The sequence below is a fragment of the Somniosus microcephalus genome, chromosome 2 (genome assembly GCF_052327205.1).
Source record: "Somniosus microcephalus isolate GS21.2 chromosome 2, FLI_Smic_1.0, whole genome shotgun sequence".
In the NCBI taxonomy this organism is placed as follows: Eukaryota; Metazoa; Chordata; class Chondrichthyes; order Squaliformes; family Somniosidae; genus Somniosus; species Somniosus microcephalus.
The window spans coordinates 161,249,133-161,264,714 of record NC_140988.1 but is presented as its reverse complement, the minus strand read 5'-3'; the positions used below and the strand labels follow the sequence as shown (position 1 = coordinate 161,264,714).

At 48.5% G+C, this 15,582-nt stretch overlaps 1 protein-coding gene across 2 annotated transcripts in view; it reads left to right on the top strand.

The window, feature by feature from the left end:
- Nucleotides 1-15,582, top strand: part of clnk (cytokine-dependent hematopoietic cell linker) — a 284,911-nt gene that overhangs the window by 237,913 nt on the left and 31,416 nt on the right. For both annotated transcript variants that reach the window (XM_085965255.1, XM_085965246.1), the window contains exon 10: nt 15,143-15,165. In XM_085965255.1, the coding sequence (XP_085821381.1) occupies nt 15,143-15,165 (23 nt within the window). The remainder of the gene's footprint in view (nt 1-15,142; nt 15,166-15,582) is intronic.

Sequence of the window (15,582 nt, the reverse complement as noted above, 5' to 3'; positions counted from 1 at the left end):
AAACTGTTTCACTATCCTGATCCTTTGACCCAATATCATTTCTCACTATTGCAGTGATTCCATCCTTTATTAACATAGCCACCCCACCTCCCTTTCCTTCCTGTCTGTCCTTCCTAATAGTCAAATACCCCTGGATGTTTAGTTCCCAGTCATGGTCACCTTGCAGCCATGTTTCTGTAATGGCCACCAGATCATACCCATGTGTAGTTATTTGTACCGTCAACTCATCTATTTTGTTACGAATGCTGCATGTATTCAGATAAAGAACTTTTAAATATGTTTTGTGACAATTTATTCCTGCTTTTACCCCCTTTACTACTTTACCTTTATCTTTATATATCCTGTCCCTTCCTAACACGCTCTGGTTTTTAATTCCCCCACTACCTTGCTCTATTGCCTTCTCCACTGACATTTTTATTTTTCGCTCTCTTGAAACCTCCCCCCCCCCACTAATTAGTTTAAAGCCCTCTCTACAGCCCTAGTTATTCGATTCGCCAGGATTCTAGTCCCAGCACTGGCCAAGTGAAGTCCGTCCCAACGGAACAGCTCTCTCCTATCCCAGTACTGGTGCCAGTGTCCCAAGAAGCAAAACCCATTTCTCCCACACCAGTCTTTGAGCCACGCATTTAACTCTCTGATTTTATTTACCCTAGCCAAATTTGCTCGTGGCTCAGGTAGTAATCCAGAGATTATTACCCCTGTGGTTCTGCTTTTTAATTTGGCCCCTAGCTGCTCATACTCCCTCAGCAGAACCTCTTTCCTTGTCCTATCTATGTCGTTGGTACCAACATGGACCACGACAACTGGATCCTCCCCTTCCCACTCCAAGTTTCTCTCCAGCCCAGAGGAGATGTCCTTAACCCTGGCATCGGGCAGGCAACTCAACCTTCGGGACTCTCGCTCTCGGCTGCAAAGAACCCTATCTATCCCCTACCACTACAACATTTCTTTTTACTCCCCCCACTTGAATGGCCCCTCGTTCCACGGTGCTGTGGCCAGGTTGCTCATCCTCCCTGCAGTCCCTGTTCCTGTCCTCACAGGGAGTAAGAGCCTCAAACCTGTTGGACAAGAACAAGGGCTGCGGCTCTTCCAACATTACCTCCTGGATCCCCGTACCTGCCTCACTCATAGTCACACCCTCCTGTCCCTGACCACGGACTACATCTGAATTAGTTAATCTAATTGGTGTGACTACTTCCTGGAACACAGAGTCCAGGTAACTCTCCCCCTCCCTGATGTGTCGCAGTGTTTGAAGCTCGGACTCCAGCTCATCAACACGGAGCCGGAGTTCCTCGAGCAGCCAGCACGTACTGCAAATGTGATCACTGTGAACATCAATGGTGTCCACCAGCTCCCACATATTGCAGCAGTAACACATCACCTGCTCTCCCATTCTATGTAATTAATTAAGTTTATTATTATTATTTTTAAATACCCTCTGCCCCGATTCTAGATGATGAATATCACACCTCTATTTAATTGAACTTACCAACTTATAAAGGTTTAAAAGGGAAGGAAAAGTACTCACTAACCAGCCAATCACCTACCAGCTTGGCTGTGATGTCACTTTTGAATTCTGACCTCCCCTTGGAATGTTGCCTGTCGAGCCTCTTTAGGCTGCCTCGCCTCGCTGCTCCGACTCGACTCAACACCCGCTGCTGCTCCCGGCTGCCTCGACTGGGCCTCGCCTCTCTGCTCCGCCTCTGTGATGTCTGCTAATCCTGAGACTGGCAGGAAAAACAAGGCCAGAAACAAAACAGAAACAGCACCTAACACCCCACTTACCCTAACTCTCTCACTTACCCAAACTCTCACGGCACTCTCTGCTACTCGCACTAGCACCGGTCTTTTTATACTGTTTGTTTGTAGCCAAATGAGTCACCCCTGCTGATTGGTTAGAGAACTGGTTTTCACTGCCTGCCAATTAACTCCTACTGCAGAGTTACCTTGTTTTACTCTTCTTAAACCAACAGAATCCCAAATATTTAACTTTTCCTCTTTACTTAAACTGCTTAAGTAATCTTATCAAGAAACTACTGGCAATTGCCACTAACAATTTGCACCACTCCAAATGATTTAAGGAGAAATAACCATCGTTGCACAATACTAGATCTATAACAGCCTGTTCCCTAGTTGGTTCCTCAACATACTTGTAAGATTTGGATCACAGGTCACACACAGATTACCCAAAGGGTTTTAGGGGTTGTAAGGCTTTTTATTAAAGAGCGACAGTTTAAAGCATAATCAGATATTACATGTGGTTAAGATAAGTATAATAGACATACAACCCATGACAGTAGAGAGCGATCTATGACCCGCGATGCGAAACGTCACGACAGACAGACAGTTAGATGTCCAATGAGACAGCCTGGAGGTCTCGTGTCAGTGGTGTGGTAAACCACTGTTATAGTTATCACTGTATATTGTTCTCACTGTTCTCACTGTCACATCACTACACGAGGTCGCCTCTTGTCGCACTGTTATACCTGGGCTGACCACCTCCGACTCCGCCCATTACCTGCCCAGGTATAAAGGTAGCTGACTGGCTAGTATTCCTCCCTGTTGGATCGGATCACCCACGAGGGTGGGCTCTGTTATTTAGCCAATAAAAACCTTCAGTTACGTTCTTAACTCGTCGCCTTTTATTGGACTAATTGATAGGCATATCAATTTTATTGACTAAATTTTAAAGATGTCTGATAATGAACAGCAACAGCAAGGAGCTCACCCAGCAGCACAGCAACAGCAGCCTCCAGACAACGGGCCACACCAGCCGGCTTGGCTGCAAGCCTTGAAACCACCATACCTGGATCTAAACCCACAGGCACCAAACTCAGCCAACGACTTCAAACACTGGCTGGACTGCTTCGAATCGTACCTGGAGGAAGCCGTCGTCCCTCAGAGATCCAAACTAAGAGTCCTGAAAGCCCAAGCGAGCCCGAGAGTATATACACTCATCCAGGACATGACTACGTACGACGACGCCATCAACCTACTGAAACAGCAGTACCGGAGCCCGGTAAACTACATGTACACTAGGCATCTCTTAAGATCTCGCCAGCAACAGCCAGGAGAATCGATAGCTGAATTTTCACGAGCGCTGAGACAACTCGGCAGGAACTGTGACTTTAAAGCGGTGACGGCTACTGCGAACATGGAAGACAATGTCCGCGACGCCTTGGTGAGAGGCCTACGTTCCGACTACACACGGCAAAGACTGCTTGAAGCTAAGGACATAGACCTGGACAAGGCCGAAGCCCTCGCCCTCACCCTAGAGGCCACCCAGCAAGACCAGGAAGCGTTTGCCAGGTACTATTCGCGACCCTGGGACTCGGGCCCCACCCCCACCCCACCACCCTTCACAGCGCTGCCCCCGGGACCTACCTCAGCGTCTGCATCACGGATCCGACCGGGCCCGCTAGCCCCGGTACCGGCCCCGACATCAGGCAACCCCGATCGGGCCGCTGGCTGCTTCTTTTGCGGCCAGGAGAAGCATCCGAGGTCGCGCTGCCCAGCCAAAAACTCGACCTGCAAAACCTGCCTCAAGAAAGGCCACTTCTCCAAGGCCTGCAGAAGCAAATCCTCAGAAGCCAGCAGTGCCTCATGCGAACCCTGGGGGCGGCCATCTTTGTGCGGGGCAGCCGAAGCCTGCAGAGCCTCATGGGAAAACCAGGGGCGGCCATCTTTGTGCGGGGCAGCCGAAGCCTGCAGAGCCTCATGGGAAAACCAGGGGCGGCCATCTTTGTGCGGGGCAGCCGAAGCCTGCAGAGCCTCATGGGAACAGCAGGGGCGGCCATCTTTGTGCGGGGCAAACGATTTAAACAGAGCCTCATGTGAACTACGGGGGCCGCCATCTTCGCCGCCATCTTGTCATGACAACGACGCGCTCATCTACACCCTAGCTTCCGTGACCCTGGATCAAGCCCGCCCGCACCACCTGGCCAGCTCAATGATGGACATCAAAGTCAACGGCCACGCCACGACCTGCCTGTTCGACAGCGGAAGCACGGAGAGCTTCATCCACCCAGACACGGTGAGCCACTACTCCCTCCCCGTCCTGCCAACGCGCAGCCGCATCTCGATGGCATCGAGGTCGCACGCCACAGACATCAGCGGCTACTGTGTCGTGACATTGTCGGTTAAAGGGACAGAGTATAAAAATTTTAAACTCCTCGTACTCCCCCAGCTGTGCGCTGCCGTCATACTAGGGCTGGACTTCCAATCCCACCTCCAAAGTGTAACCCTAGCATACGGTGGACCCCTCCCCCCACTCACAGTCGACAACCAGCGAAAGTTAAACCGCCCACCGCGTAACACCTGCAGCCTATCCACCCTCAAGGTACCGCCACCTTCCCTGTTCGCTAACCTCACCCCCGACTGCAAACCTGTCGCTACTAAGAGCAGGCGGTACAGCGCTGGGGACAGAGCCTTCATTAGCTCTGAGGTGCAGCGACTCCTGAAAGAGGGCATTATTGAGGGGAGCAGCAGCCCCTGGCGTGCCCAGGTGGTGGTAGTCAAGACCGGCGACAAAAATCGCCTGGTTATCGACTACAGCCAGACCATAAACAGATACACCCAGCTGGACGCATACCCCCTCCCCCGCATATCGGACATGGTCAATGAGATTGCACAATACCGCGTATTCTCGACCATCGACCTCAAGTCGGCCTACCACCAACTCCCCATCAGCCCGGAGGACAGCCAGTACACCGCCTTCGAGGCGAATGGCCGCCTCTACCAATTCCTTAGGGTCCCCTTTGGTGTCACCAACGGGGTCTCGGTTTTCCAACGGGAGATGGACCGGATGGTTGACCAGAATGGACTACAGGCCACTTTCCCCTATCTCGATAACGTCACCATCTGCGGCCGCAACCGGCAGGACCATGACGTGAATCTGGAGAAATTCCTCCGTACGGCCCAACGGCTGAACCTCACCTACAATAAGGAGAAATGCGTGTTTAACACAGCGCGCCTTGCCATCCTTGGCTGTGTAGTAGAGAACGGAGTCATCGGCCCCGACCCCGAAAGAATGCGCCCCCTCATGGAGCTACCCCTCCCCCACTGTCCAAAAGCACTTAGGAGAACCCTGGGGCTTTTCGCCTACTATGCCCAATGGGTACCCAATTATGCGGACAAAGCCAGACCCCTCCTGAAAACCACATCCTTCCCCCTCACGGAAGAGGCGTGCGCGGCCTTCTCCCTCATTAAGGGAGACATAGCCAAGGCCACAATGCACGCAGTGGATGAGTCAATCCCCTTCCAAGTGGAGAGCGATGCATCCGACTTCGCCCTAGCCGCTACCCTTAACCAGGAGGGTAGGCCGGTAGCCTTCTTCTCAAGGACCCTACAGGGCCCCGAGACCCGACACTCGTCGGTCGAGAAGGAAGCCCAGGCAATTGTGGAGGCAGTACGGCGCTGGAGGCACTACTTGGCAGGCAAACGATTTACCCTCCTCACCGACCAACGCTCGGTTGCCTTCATGTTTAATAACAAGCTGAGGGGCAAGATCAAGAACGACAAAATCTTGAGGTGGAGAATCGAGCTTTCCACCTATGATTATGAGATCTTGTACCGGCCCGGTAAACTGAACGACCCCCCTGATGCTCTTTCACGCATTACATGCGCCAGCGCGCAAAGTGATAGACTTCAGACCCTCCACAATGACCTCTGCCACCCCGGAGTCACCAGACTCTACCATTTCATTAAGGCCCGCAACCTGCCATACTCCATCGAGGAGGTCAGGACCATGACCAGGAACTGCCAGATCTGTGCTGAGTGCAAACCGCACTTCTATAAGCCGGACAGAGCAAGCCTGATCAAGGCCACCCGCCCCTTCGAGCGTCTGAGCATCGACTTCAAGGGGCCCCTACCGTCATCCGACCGTAATGTGTACTTCCTCAACATCGTTGATGAGTACTCCCGTTTCCCCTTTGCCTTCCCCTGCCCAGACATGACCAGTAACACGGTCATTAAATGCCTGAACAAACTCTTCGCCTTGTTCGGGTTCCCGAACTATATACATAGTGACCGGGGCGCCTCCTTCATGAGCGAGGAACTCCGTCAGTTCCTATTGGAGAGGGGTATTGCAGCAAGCAGGACCACCAGCTACAACCCCCGAGGGAACGGCCAGGTGGAAAGAGAGAACGCGACGGTATGGAAGGCCACCCTCTTAGCCTTAAAGTCTAAGGGCCTCCCAACCTCCCGCTGGCAAGAGGTCCTCCCGATTGCGCTGCACTCCATCCGGTCACTACTTTGCACTGCCATTAACACCACCCCCCATGCTCGAATGTTTGTCTTCCCCAGGAAGTCGACTACGGGAACCACCCTACCAACCTGGCTGACCTCTCCGGGACCCGTCTTGCTGCGAAAGCACGTGAGGGCCCATAAAACGGACCCCCTGGTCGAGAAGGTGAACCTCCTGCACGCCAACCCCCAGTACGCCTATGTGGCTTACCCAGACGGACGGGAGGACACTGTCTCCTTACGAGACCTCGCACCCTCACCCCCCCTCCCAACCCCCCGAGTCCAGCCGAGGTAGACGGCATGCCGGAACCCCACGAGCCTTTGCCGACTACGCAGACACCAGCTTTAACACCGGATAATGTAACACCGCCGCTGCGACGATCGGAGAGGCTAACGAAGCCTCCGGACAGACTGACATACCAGAGCTGGTAATACACTTCACCCCGCCGGACTCTAATCTAAACAAGGGGTGAATGTGGTAAACCACTGTTATAGTTATCACTGTATATTGTTCTCACTGTTCTCACTGTCACATCACTACACGAGGTCGCCTCTTGTCGCACTGTTATACCTGGGCTGACCACCTCCGACTCCGCCCATTACCTGCCCAGGTATAAAGGTAGCTGACTGGCTAGTATTCCTCCCTGTTGGATCGGATCACCCACGAGGGTGGGCTCTGTTATTTAGCCAATAAAAACCTTCAGTTACGTTCTTAACTCGTCGCCTTTTATTGGACTAATTGATAGGCATATCAAGTGGATCTCTGCAGCCTGCAGCAGCAGTCACTTCCGTTGGGTCGTTCCTCAAGCTGTTGGAGGTGTTAGGTTATGAACCAGCATGGATCCACCTCAGAGGCTAAACTTGATCAAGGTGTTAGGCATAAGCCAGCATTGATTTCCACCTCGAGGAAGCCTTTGCCCCTAGCTGTCTGTTTTCCTCTCTAGGTCTTCTGTTTTTATACCTTATTATACCTGGTGTCAATCATTTTTACCCATCCCATTGTCCAATCACATGGGAGAGGGTACTCTTGACAGTCCCCTCCATATTCATGAGGTCATTTTCCTCCTTATCTCTGTTCCAAATGTCTTGTTATGTTTCTTTAAGGACATTGTATGACTTTCTGGCTCCATGTTGTCTTGCATTTTATGACTCCCTCGTCACTTCTATGTCCTGGCCTCAGCCATTTGTCTTTTGTGCTTGTTATCTGACCTTGCTGCAATTCCTGCCATCCGTTCCCGGCTGCATTTCTTCAGATTATTTCTCTGTTCCTTAAGAATTAAAACCCCATTTTTGGATCTAATAGCTATTTCTTACAATTCCCTGCTTTGAGAAGGAAATATCGTTATTGACCACACAACTTATTTTGACTATTCTAGCTAGTTCTTATTGCTCTCTCAACTTGGGCGTTAGTTAGTAGGGAGACTCGGAAATGAAGATTTCCCCCTTTCTTACAGTCCACTCCTTTGAGGGGGAGGAGCAACCTCCGACCCTTTACTCAAATTCAATTCACTGTTCCGGTGTTCCAATTCTGCCCCGCCGGGGATCTCCTCTGTTTCTTCTATCTTTCCTGATGTTACCCCGCCGGGGGTCTCCTCTGTTTCTTCTATCTTTCCTGATGTTACCCCACCTGGGGTCTCCTCTGTTTCTTCTATCTTTCCTGATGTTACCCCGCCGGGGGTCTCCTCTGTTTCTTCTATCTTTCCTAATGTTACCCCACCTGGGGTCTCCTCTGTTTCTTCTATCTTTCCTGATGTTACCCCGCCGGGGGTCTCCTCTGTTTCTTCTATCTTTCCTGATGTTACTCCGCCGGGGGTCTCCTCTGTTTCTTCTATCTTTCCTGATGTTACCCCGCCGGGGGTCTCCTCTGTTTCTTCTATCTTTCCTGATGTTACCCCGCCGGGGGTCTCCTCTGTTTCTTCTATCTTTCCTGATGTTACCCCGCCGGGGGTCTCCTCCGTTTCTTCTATCTTTCCTGATGTTACTCCGCCGAGGGTATCCTCTGTTTCTTCTATCTTTCCTGATATTACTCCGCCGGGGGGTCTCCTCTGTTTCTTCTATCTTTCCTGATGTTACCCCGCCGGGGGTATCCTCTGTTTCTTCTATCTTTCCTGATGTTACTCCACCGGGGGTCTCCTCTGTTTCTTCTATCTTTCCTGATGTTACTCCGCCGGGGGTCTCCTCTGTTTCTTCTATCTTTCCTGATGTTACTCCGCCGGGGGTATCCTCTGTTTCTTCTATCTTTCCTGATGTTACTCCGCCGGGGGTCTCCGCTACATTGCTCTGGGTCTTCTCTTTCGGTGTGCTCAGTTAAGTTGTTAGTGCTGGTTAGTCATGGGCCTGAGTATCCAATTGGCTTGTGCATCAATGTCTTACTACATGAGTTACATATATCAAATACACTATCATTACAAGTTGGAGATCTACCGGTGTGAAATAATACAAACCTAAGGGTGTGCTGATATATTAAACTCAATATCCCACCAGTGTGAATCGTCCCCTATGTTGTCAATTTCAATATCTATTATCGAGTTGTCTTGCTCCAAAACATAAAAATGCTTTAGGGAGGAGTTCAGTCGCATCACGAGCTCACTGAAATCCCCAGACAACAGAGGAATGTATTACCCAAATTGTACCACATAATTGTGCAGCTCATACTTAAGTGTCTCATTTACTGTCAGTTTCACTTGAGCATAGGTTTTGATACGGAGTAAAACGTGTTGGTTGATGGGACAGGTCCTGTTAGACCCAGAAAGCATGGTAGTTGCGGTAGTAGTGACACAGGAGGCACCACCAAAATCACTCATACAGGATTTGTACTGGTTTTTCCCCACGCTCTGTTATCAACAAAACACAATTATTACAGTCACAGTTAAATTCAGTCTTACAATCATTTCAAGCAATGTTACAGTTTAAGATCTAATCAACAAGTCATGGACTTAAAAGATTCTCCAGATCTCTTTTACTCGTATCCATCTTGTGGATAATTCTTACTAAAAATGATTTCTCCTTAGCCCTCAATTGTCCCAATCCAAATTCCATATAACTCTCCACTTCAACTTCAATTTCAATCCCTCTAACAGGTGCCAGTGTGTTTAACTCTATTCTGATTGTTTCATTAATTAGATAGTTTCTTGATGGAGTTTGTATCAATGCTTTAAAAGTTGTCTCACTCTCCTGAGCCACATTAACCATTTCATGTCGCACTGTTGTCAAGTAACTGAGCATGTCTGAGACCCATTTTTCAGTGCAAATTCACCATGCATTTCCGGATGGTAATTGCTTCATACGTAACAAATCATATTTACACACTCATATTGGTATTTCAATATCGTGCCACACATGCCATCTGATGCTCGGGCTTTGAGGTGATGCTATCAAAAGATTGTAGTCGTCTGGAGATCTTTGCTCATCTCCCTCTGCATGGTTCTGATGTCTTGGGTAGTGGCCAGGCTATCGATGCAATTTTCTTAAAAGTTACATAGGCAAGGGCACAAATGTCTCCAAGAGAAAGCTATCAATTTACTATTCATAACTACACTTCCCTAACTTTCATTAGAATGAAAATTCCCATTAATACCAGATTCTATCTTATTCATGAGCGTCTGGAGAAAAATTACTGTCCAATACAATATTAAAGATAGAAAACATAGATCAAAGTTGTTTGGTGAACCAATTTTTAAAAAAAAACAGCTGCCAGCGGAAAGGGTTAACTCCTTTGCAGGTTTGTAAGGCAGTGGAGCAAATATTCTTATTAACTAAACACGATACAGAACAGAAAATAAAACAAAAAAAAACCAGTAAGTTCTATCTTCAGATGCGTTTTCAAATGACTGTAAAAATACTGAATACAACTGCAGAAAAATTAGTTTTCACATTTAAACTAAACAAATCAAACTGTTTTGGAAAATTCACGATAGTAAATGCAACTCCAAGGTTAAATCTTAGACTGCAACTTAATCTTTTGTTAAACAAACTTTTTGTTTTTCTCAGTTTTTACACACCAGCTTAAATTAAATTGTAGTTCAAAGTTTTTTTTTCAATTCTGGGTGCACAATCTTATTCGCACATTCTTAAAACTTCCAAAATCCAAGACAAAGGGTTAAATGGGTTAAAGTGGGTGGAGCTAAAACAAACATAACAGACACTTTCTTTTAAAGACAGACTTTTAGACAAAAGGAATACTGTAACTTCGTAAACATTCATAGATGCTTTGTAAAAAGATATTAACATTCATACTGAAAACAAAAAAAAACCTGTAGAACAGCAGAAAAGAGACATGGGGGGTAAAATTGGGTTACGCCCCCTGTGGGGCGCCAACTTCACCAGTGCATTACTTGTAGCGCTCCAAAAAAATTAGCGCCCCCTGCGCCCGAAATTCACTGGTAGCGCCCCAAGAGGGAGGCGGGGCGCTACTGGAAGCGCCCCGCCTCCCTCTTGGGGCGGTGCAAGTAAATATCACGGCGTTACTGCAGGCCTTCTGCGCCGCAGTGCTGCAGGCCTTCCTCCCCTTATTAAAGGGAAGGGGCCTAGTGCAGCGCAACCCAGGGCCCAGCTGGGCCACCAGGGATCGGAGTGCCGGCAAAAGAGCCCGGCACTCAAGAGGAGTGCCGGGCTCACGGAGCGTAGCCGGCACCCTGCAGAGGGGGCTTCACAGGAGGCCGAGGACGGCAACAGGGGCAGGTGCTGGCAGGCGGCCAGCAACAAAAATGGCCACCCGGCACCTCCCCTTTAATTAGCACCATCCCGGCCGCAGGTAGGCCCCCTTGACCCTGTCAGACATAGCGTCTGGCAGTAAGCCAGGGGGCACTACTGAAGATTGCGGCCGGGGCGCTGCGCACGCCGATGATATCATCGCCGGAGCCGCAGCGCCACGGAGCTCTAACGGTTATCGCCGCCGCTAACCTCCCGCTGAATTTCATGGGAGGCATTAGCGGCGCCACGCCCAGGCGCTAGTTGCTTTGCGCCCCGTTAGCGCCTTCTTAGGGTGCTAACGGGAGGTGCAAATCAACCAAATTTTTCCCCCATGATCTTCCCTTTTCTTCTTTATTCCATCATAATTATTTTATCCTTTCTCCCATAAGCCAATTTTCAATTTCTGATGTTTTCTACTGAATCTCATTCTGTACTGATTATTGCCACTGGGAATCTGGGAGAGTAGGGTGGGTGTCTCCCGTACCACCGGGGCACACGCGGGGGTGACTGAGTTGAGTTTGTGATAGTCAATAGTCATAGATACATAGAAGATAGGAGCAGGAGTAGGCCATTCGGCCCTTCGTGCCTGCTCCGCCATTTAATGAGATCATGGCTGATCCTTTAATTCAGTATCCCGTCCCCGCCTTCTCTCCGTAACCCTTAACCCCTTTTGCCCGTAGAAATATATCTAATTCCCTCTTAAATATATTTAATGAGCTGGCGTACACTGCCCTCTGTGGCAATGAGTTCCACAGGTTCACCACTCTCTGAGTGAAGAAATTCCCCCTCATCTCTGTCCTAAATGGTTTAGCCCTTATCCTTAAATTATGTCCTCTAGTTCTGTTTTCACCCGCCAAGGGAAACATTCCTTCTGCATCCAGTCTGTCTAGACCTGTCAGAATTTTATACACTTCTATGAGGTCCCCTCTCAATCTTCTAAACTCCAGTGTGTACATCCCTAAACTACATAGTCTCTCCTCATAGGTCATTCCCGCCATTCCTGGTATCAGCCTGGTGAATCGCCGCTGCACCCCCTCCATGGCAAGAACATCCTTCCTCAGATGAGGCGACCAAAACTGTACACAGTACTCGAGGTGTGGTCTCACCAGTGCCCTGTACAGCTGCAGCAAGGTATCCCTGTTCCTGTATTCTAACCCTTTTGCTATGAAGGCCAGCATACCGTTTGCCTTCTTGACCGCCTGTTGCACCTGCATGCTCGCCTTCAGTGACTGGTGTACAAGAACACCCAGGTCTCTCTGTACTTCTCCCTCTCCCAATCTATTGCCATTTAAATAATAATTTGCCCTCCCGTTCCTGCACCCAAGGTGGATAACTTCGCACTTGTCCACATTATAGTGCATCTGCCATTTATCCGCCCAATCGCCCAGTCTGTCCAAATCGCTCTGGAGCTTCCTGGTCTCTTCCTCTGAGCCCACCCCACCTCCTAGTTTAGTGTCGTCTGCAAATTTGGAAATGCTGCATCCGACTCCCTGATCCAGGTCATTAATGTAAATTGTGAACAGCTGGGGGCCCAGGACAGATCCCTGTGGTACCCCACTTGTTACTGCCTGCCATTCAGAAAATGAGCCGTTTATTCCAACTCTCTGTTTTCTATCTGACAGCCAGTTCCCTATCCACGCCAAAACTTTCCCCTTTATCCCATGAGCCTCAATTTTCCATGCTAATCTTTTATGTGGGACCTTATCGAAGGCCTTTTGGAAGTCCAGGTACACCACATCTACTGGCTCTCCCCCATCTATTCTACCAGTTACTCCCTCAAAAAATTCCAATAGATTAGTCAAGCACGATTTACCCTTTGTAAATCCATGTTGACTCTGTCCTATCCTGTCCCCATTTGCTAAGTGCTCCGCTATTTCATCCTTAATGATGGACTCCAGCATTTTGCCCACAACTGATGTAAGGCTTACAGGTCTGTAATTACCTGCTTTTTCCCTACCCCCCTTTTTGAATAGTCATCCGATAGTCATCCGGTTTTCTAACTGACCAAACTGGATGGCTGGTCGTAAACGTGCCTTTGCGAACAGCACCCTGCTATAGCTCCAAGGGAAGGGATCCTTGTATAGTTGTCTGGATTGAATTGTCAAAGCTCAATAAAACTTAGGACATGCCCTTTGTAGGATCGGGGTGGGGATCATGAATAATGATGGCGGAGGAGCCGGAGTCGACTAACATTAATTGTTGACGGGCTACAGAATCAACAGTGTGGACTACCAGTTTCCCACCATCATCGTATCGGAGCGGAGACGTTACCTCCACCTGACAGGCCTGTGGGAGTCACAAGGGAGGTGGCAGGTCTGCTGTATGCTCGGGTTGTTGATGCACCAGGACAACCGGTCGGGCTCCCTGGCCGATGGTCAAAGCCCCTAATGCTGCCTCCATCCTTTCTAGTCGTTGTTCGAGTGAGTCGGGGCCTGCCTGTCTGTCAAGAATATAATCATAGTCCCCGTTACTATCTTCTAAAATTCCTAGAACGCCCGTGGCCGCAGCCTTACCAACCTTTTCTGCCAGGCTGTCTATTAACAATTCTCGGTGATATGCCAATGCCATGGTATCTCCGGTTTTACTTTTTAACACGTTCTTTCCTGCCCCCTTCTTTCAGAGAGAAGAATAGTCTAAGCAATGATCACGTGCATTTGACCAAGTCCCTCCGGTCCCCCCAGTTGGAACCTTACAACTCCCAACTCTGCGATCCCACTTCTGACACCACTGTAAAATTTGGATCACAGGTCACACACTGGTTTTTGACCCCTCTGCTAAGGGAAATAGGTCCTTTCTATCCACTTTATCTAGGCCCCTCATAATTTTATACACCTCAATAAGGTCTCCCCTCAGCCTCCTCTGTTCCAAGGAAAACAGACCCAGCCTATCCAGCCTTTCCTCATAGCTAAAATTCTCTACTCCCGGCAACATCCTTGTAAATCTCCTCTGTACCCTCTCTAGTGCAATCACATCATTCCTGTGATGTGGTGACCAGAACTGCACGCAGTACTCTAGCTGAGGCCTAACTAGTGTTTTATACAGTTGAGGCTCGTGTATTCTATGCCACGGCTAATAAAGGCAAGCATTCCATATGCCTTCTTAACCACATTATCTACTTGGCCTGCTACTTCAGGGATCTTCTCTGTTCCTTAAGAATTAAAACCCCATTTTTGGATCTAATAGCTATTTCTTACAATAACCCCATTTTTGGCTCTAATACCTATTTCTTACATACCGATCTAGAAAACTATCTTGTATACATTCCATGAACTCGTCCTCCACCCTATTACTGCAAATTTGGTTTGCCCAGTCTATATGTAGATTAAAGTCCGCCATGATCACTGTATTACCCTTGTTACATGCGCCTCTAATTTCCTGATTTATACTCTGCCCTACATTACAACTACTGTTTGGGGGCCTATAAACAACTCCCACCCATGTTTTCTGCCCCTTGCTGTTTCTTAGTTCCACCCAAACTGATTCTACTTCTTGATTTTTGGAGCTAAGATCCTTTCTCACTCCTGTCTTTATCCTATCCTTTACTATCAGGGCTACCCCTCCTCCTTTTCCATTTTGCCTATCTCTTCTAAAAGTTAAGTACAGTATCCTGGAATTATTTAAGAGAATATTCCTCAGGTGATTAACTCGGTGAATATTGGGAAAGTGCTGGGATGGACCCAGCTGGGATCTCCACTGTTGACCCTGCCAAAGTTGCAGGGTCGAGGAAGTCCCTTTATTAGCCTATCAGTGGCAGGTGCTCACGTCACTAGAGATGCATCTGGGGTCACCGTCTGTTTCCAGAGGCTGCAAACTTCAGCAGAGGTGTGGTATCGGAACCATCCCTCCCCAGAAAGGACAAAATTGTGCTGACCTGGTCACTTGCAACATTAAAAAAAAATTGTGCAAACCTTAAATCTTCAAGGCCCTGGAGCACATTCCCAGCCTGGACCATCAGGCAGGGCCCATGTGCTTGGTGACCTGCTACACCTGGTCTCACCTCATTTCTGGCTAGTCTAGCACATTCCCACTGAAGTTATGGTAGGACTACATTTTGTCCCTGATGTTTAGATGTAAGCACAATTATAATTCAATTATTTTGAAAAGTTGAGGACCCTTTTACCTCAAACAGGTATGATGGGATAATATTATATTGGTTACATTGTAATTATTGTCTTACTAACAGCTCAATTGTTCTTATTCCCCACAGCAACCAGTACCACCACCACCCAGGTAATGTCAAGTTAAGTGTATTTGTTCAGAGTTCTACCAAACACAGAGAGATTTATGGCAGACTACATAGTTGAATGACAAAAAACCCCATCGTTTATCTTACAGGCACATACTTCCTTAACCCTTTGGGCATCACAGGTGCTCTCTCCGTGTTTTGATGCTGAAAATGATCTGGCAATAGTCAGATCTGTGAGGTGATTATGTCAACCTTCAGACTTCTGCCATTGGCTGAAGACCGGGCTCCTATACCCACAATGGATCGTGGGAATAAACAGTGCATAAAAACCAATTTACACTTTACATACAATAGGGCGGAAATCTTTGACCGTAACTTCGCCAAAGTCCAATGAAACAGCAGGGACCCAGTTTTTGGGATAATCTCGTTCGGTGGAGCTTATGCCCATTCCTACAAGCCTG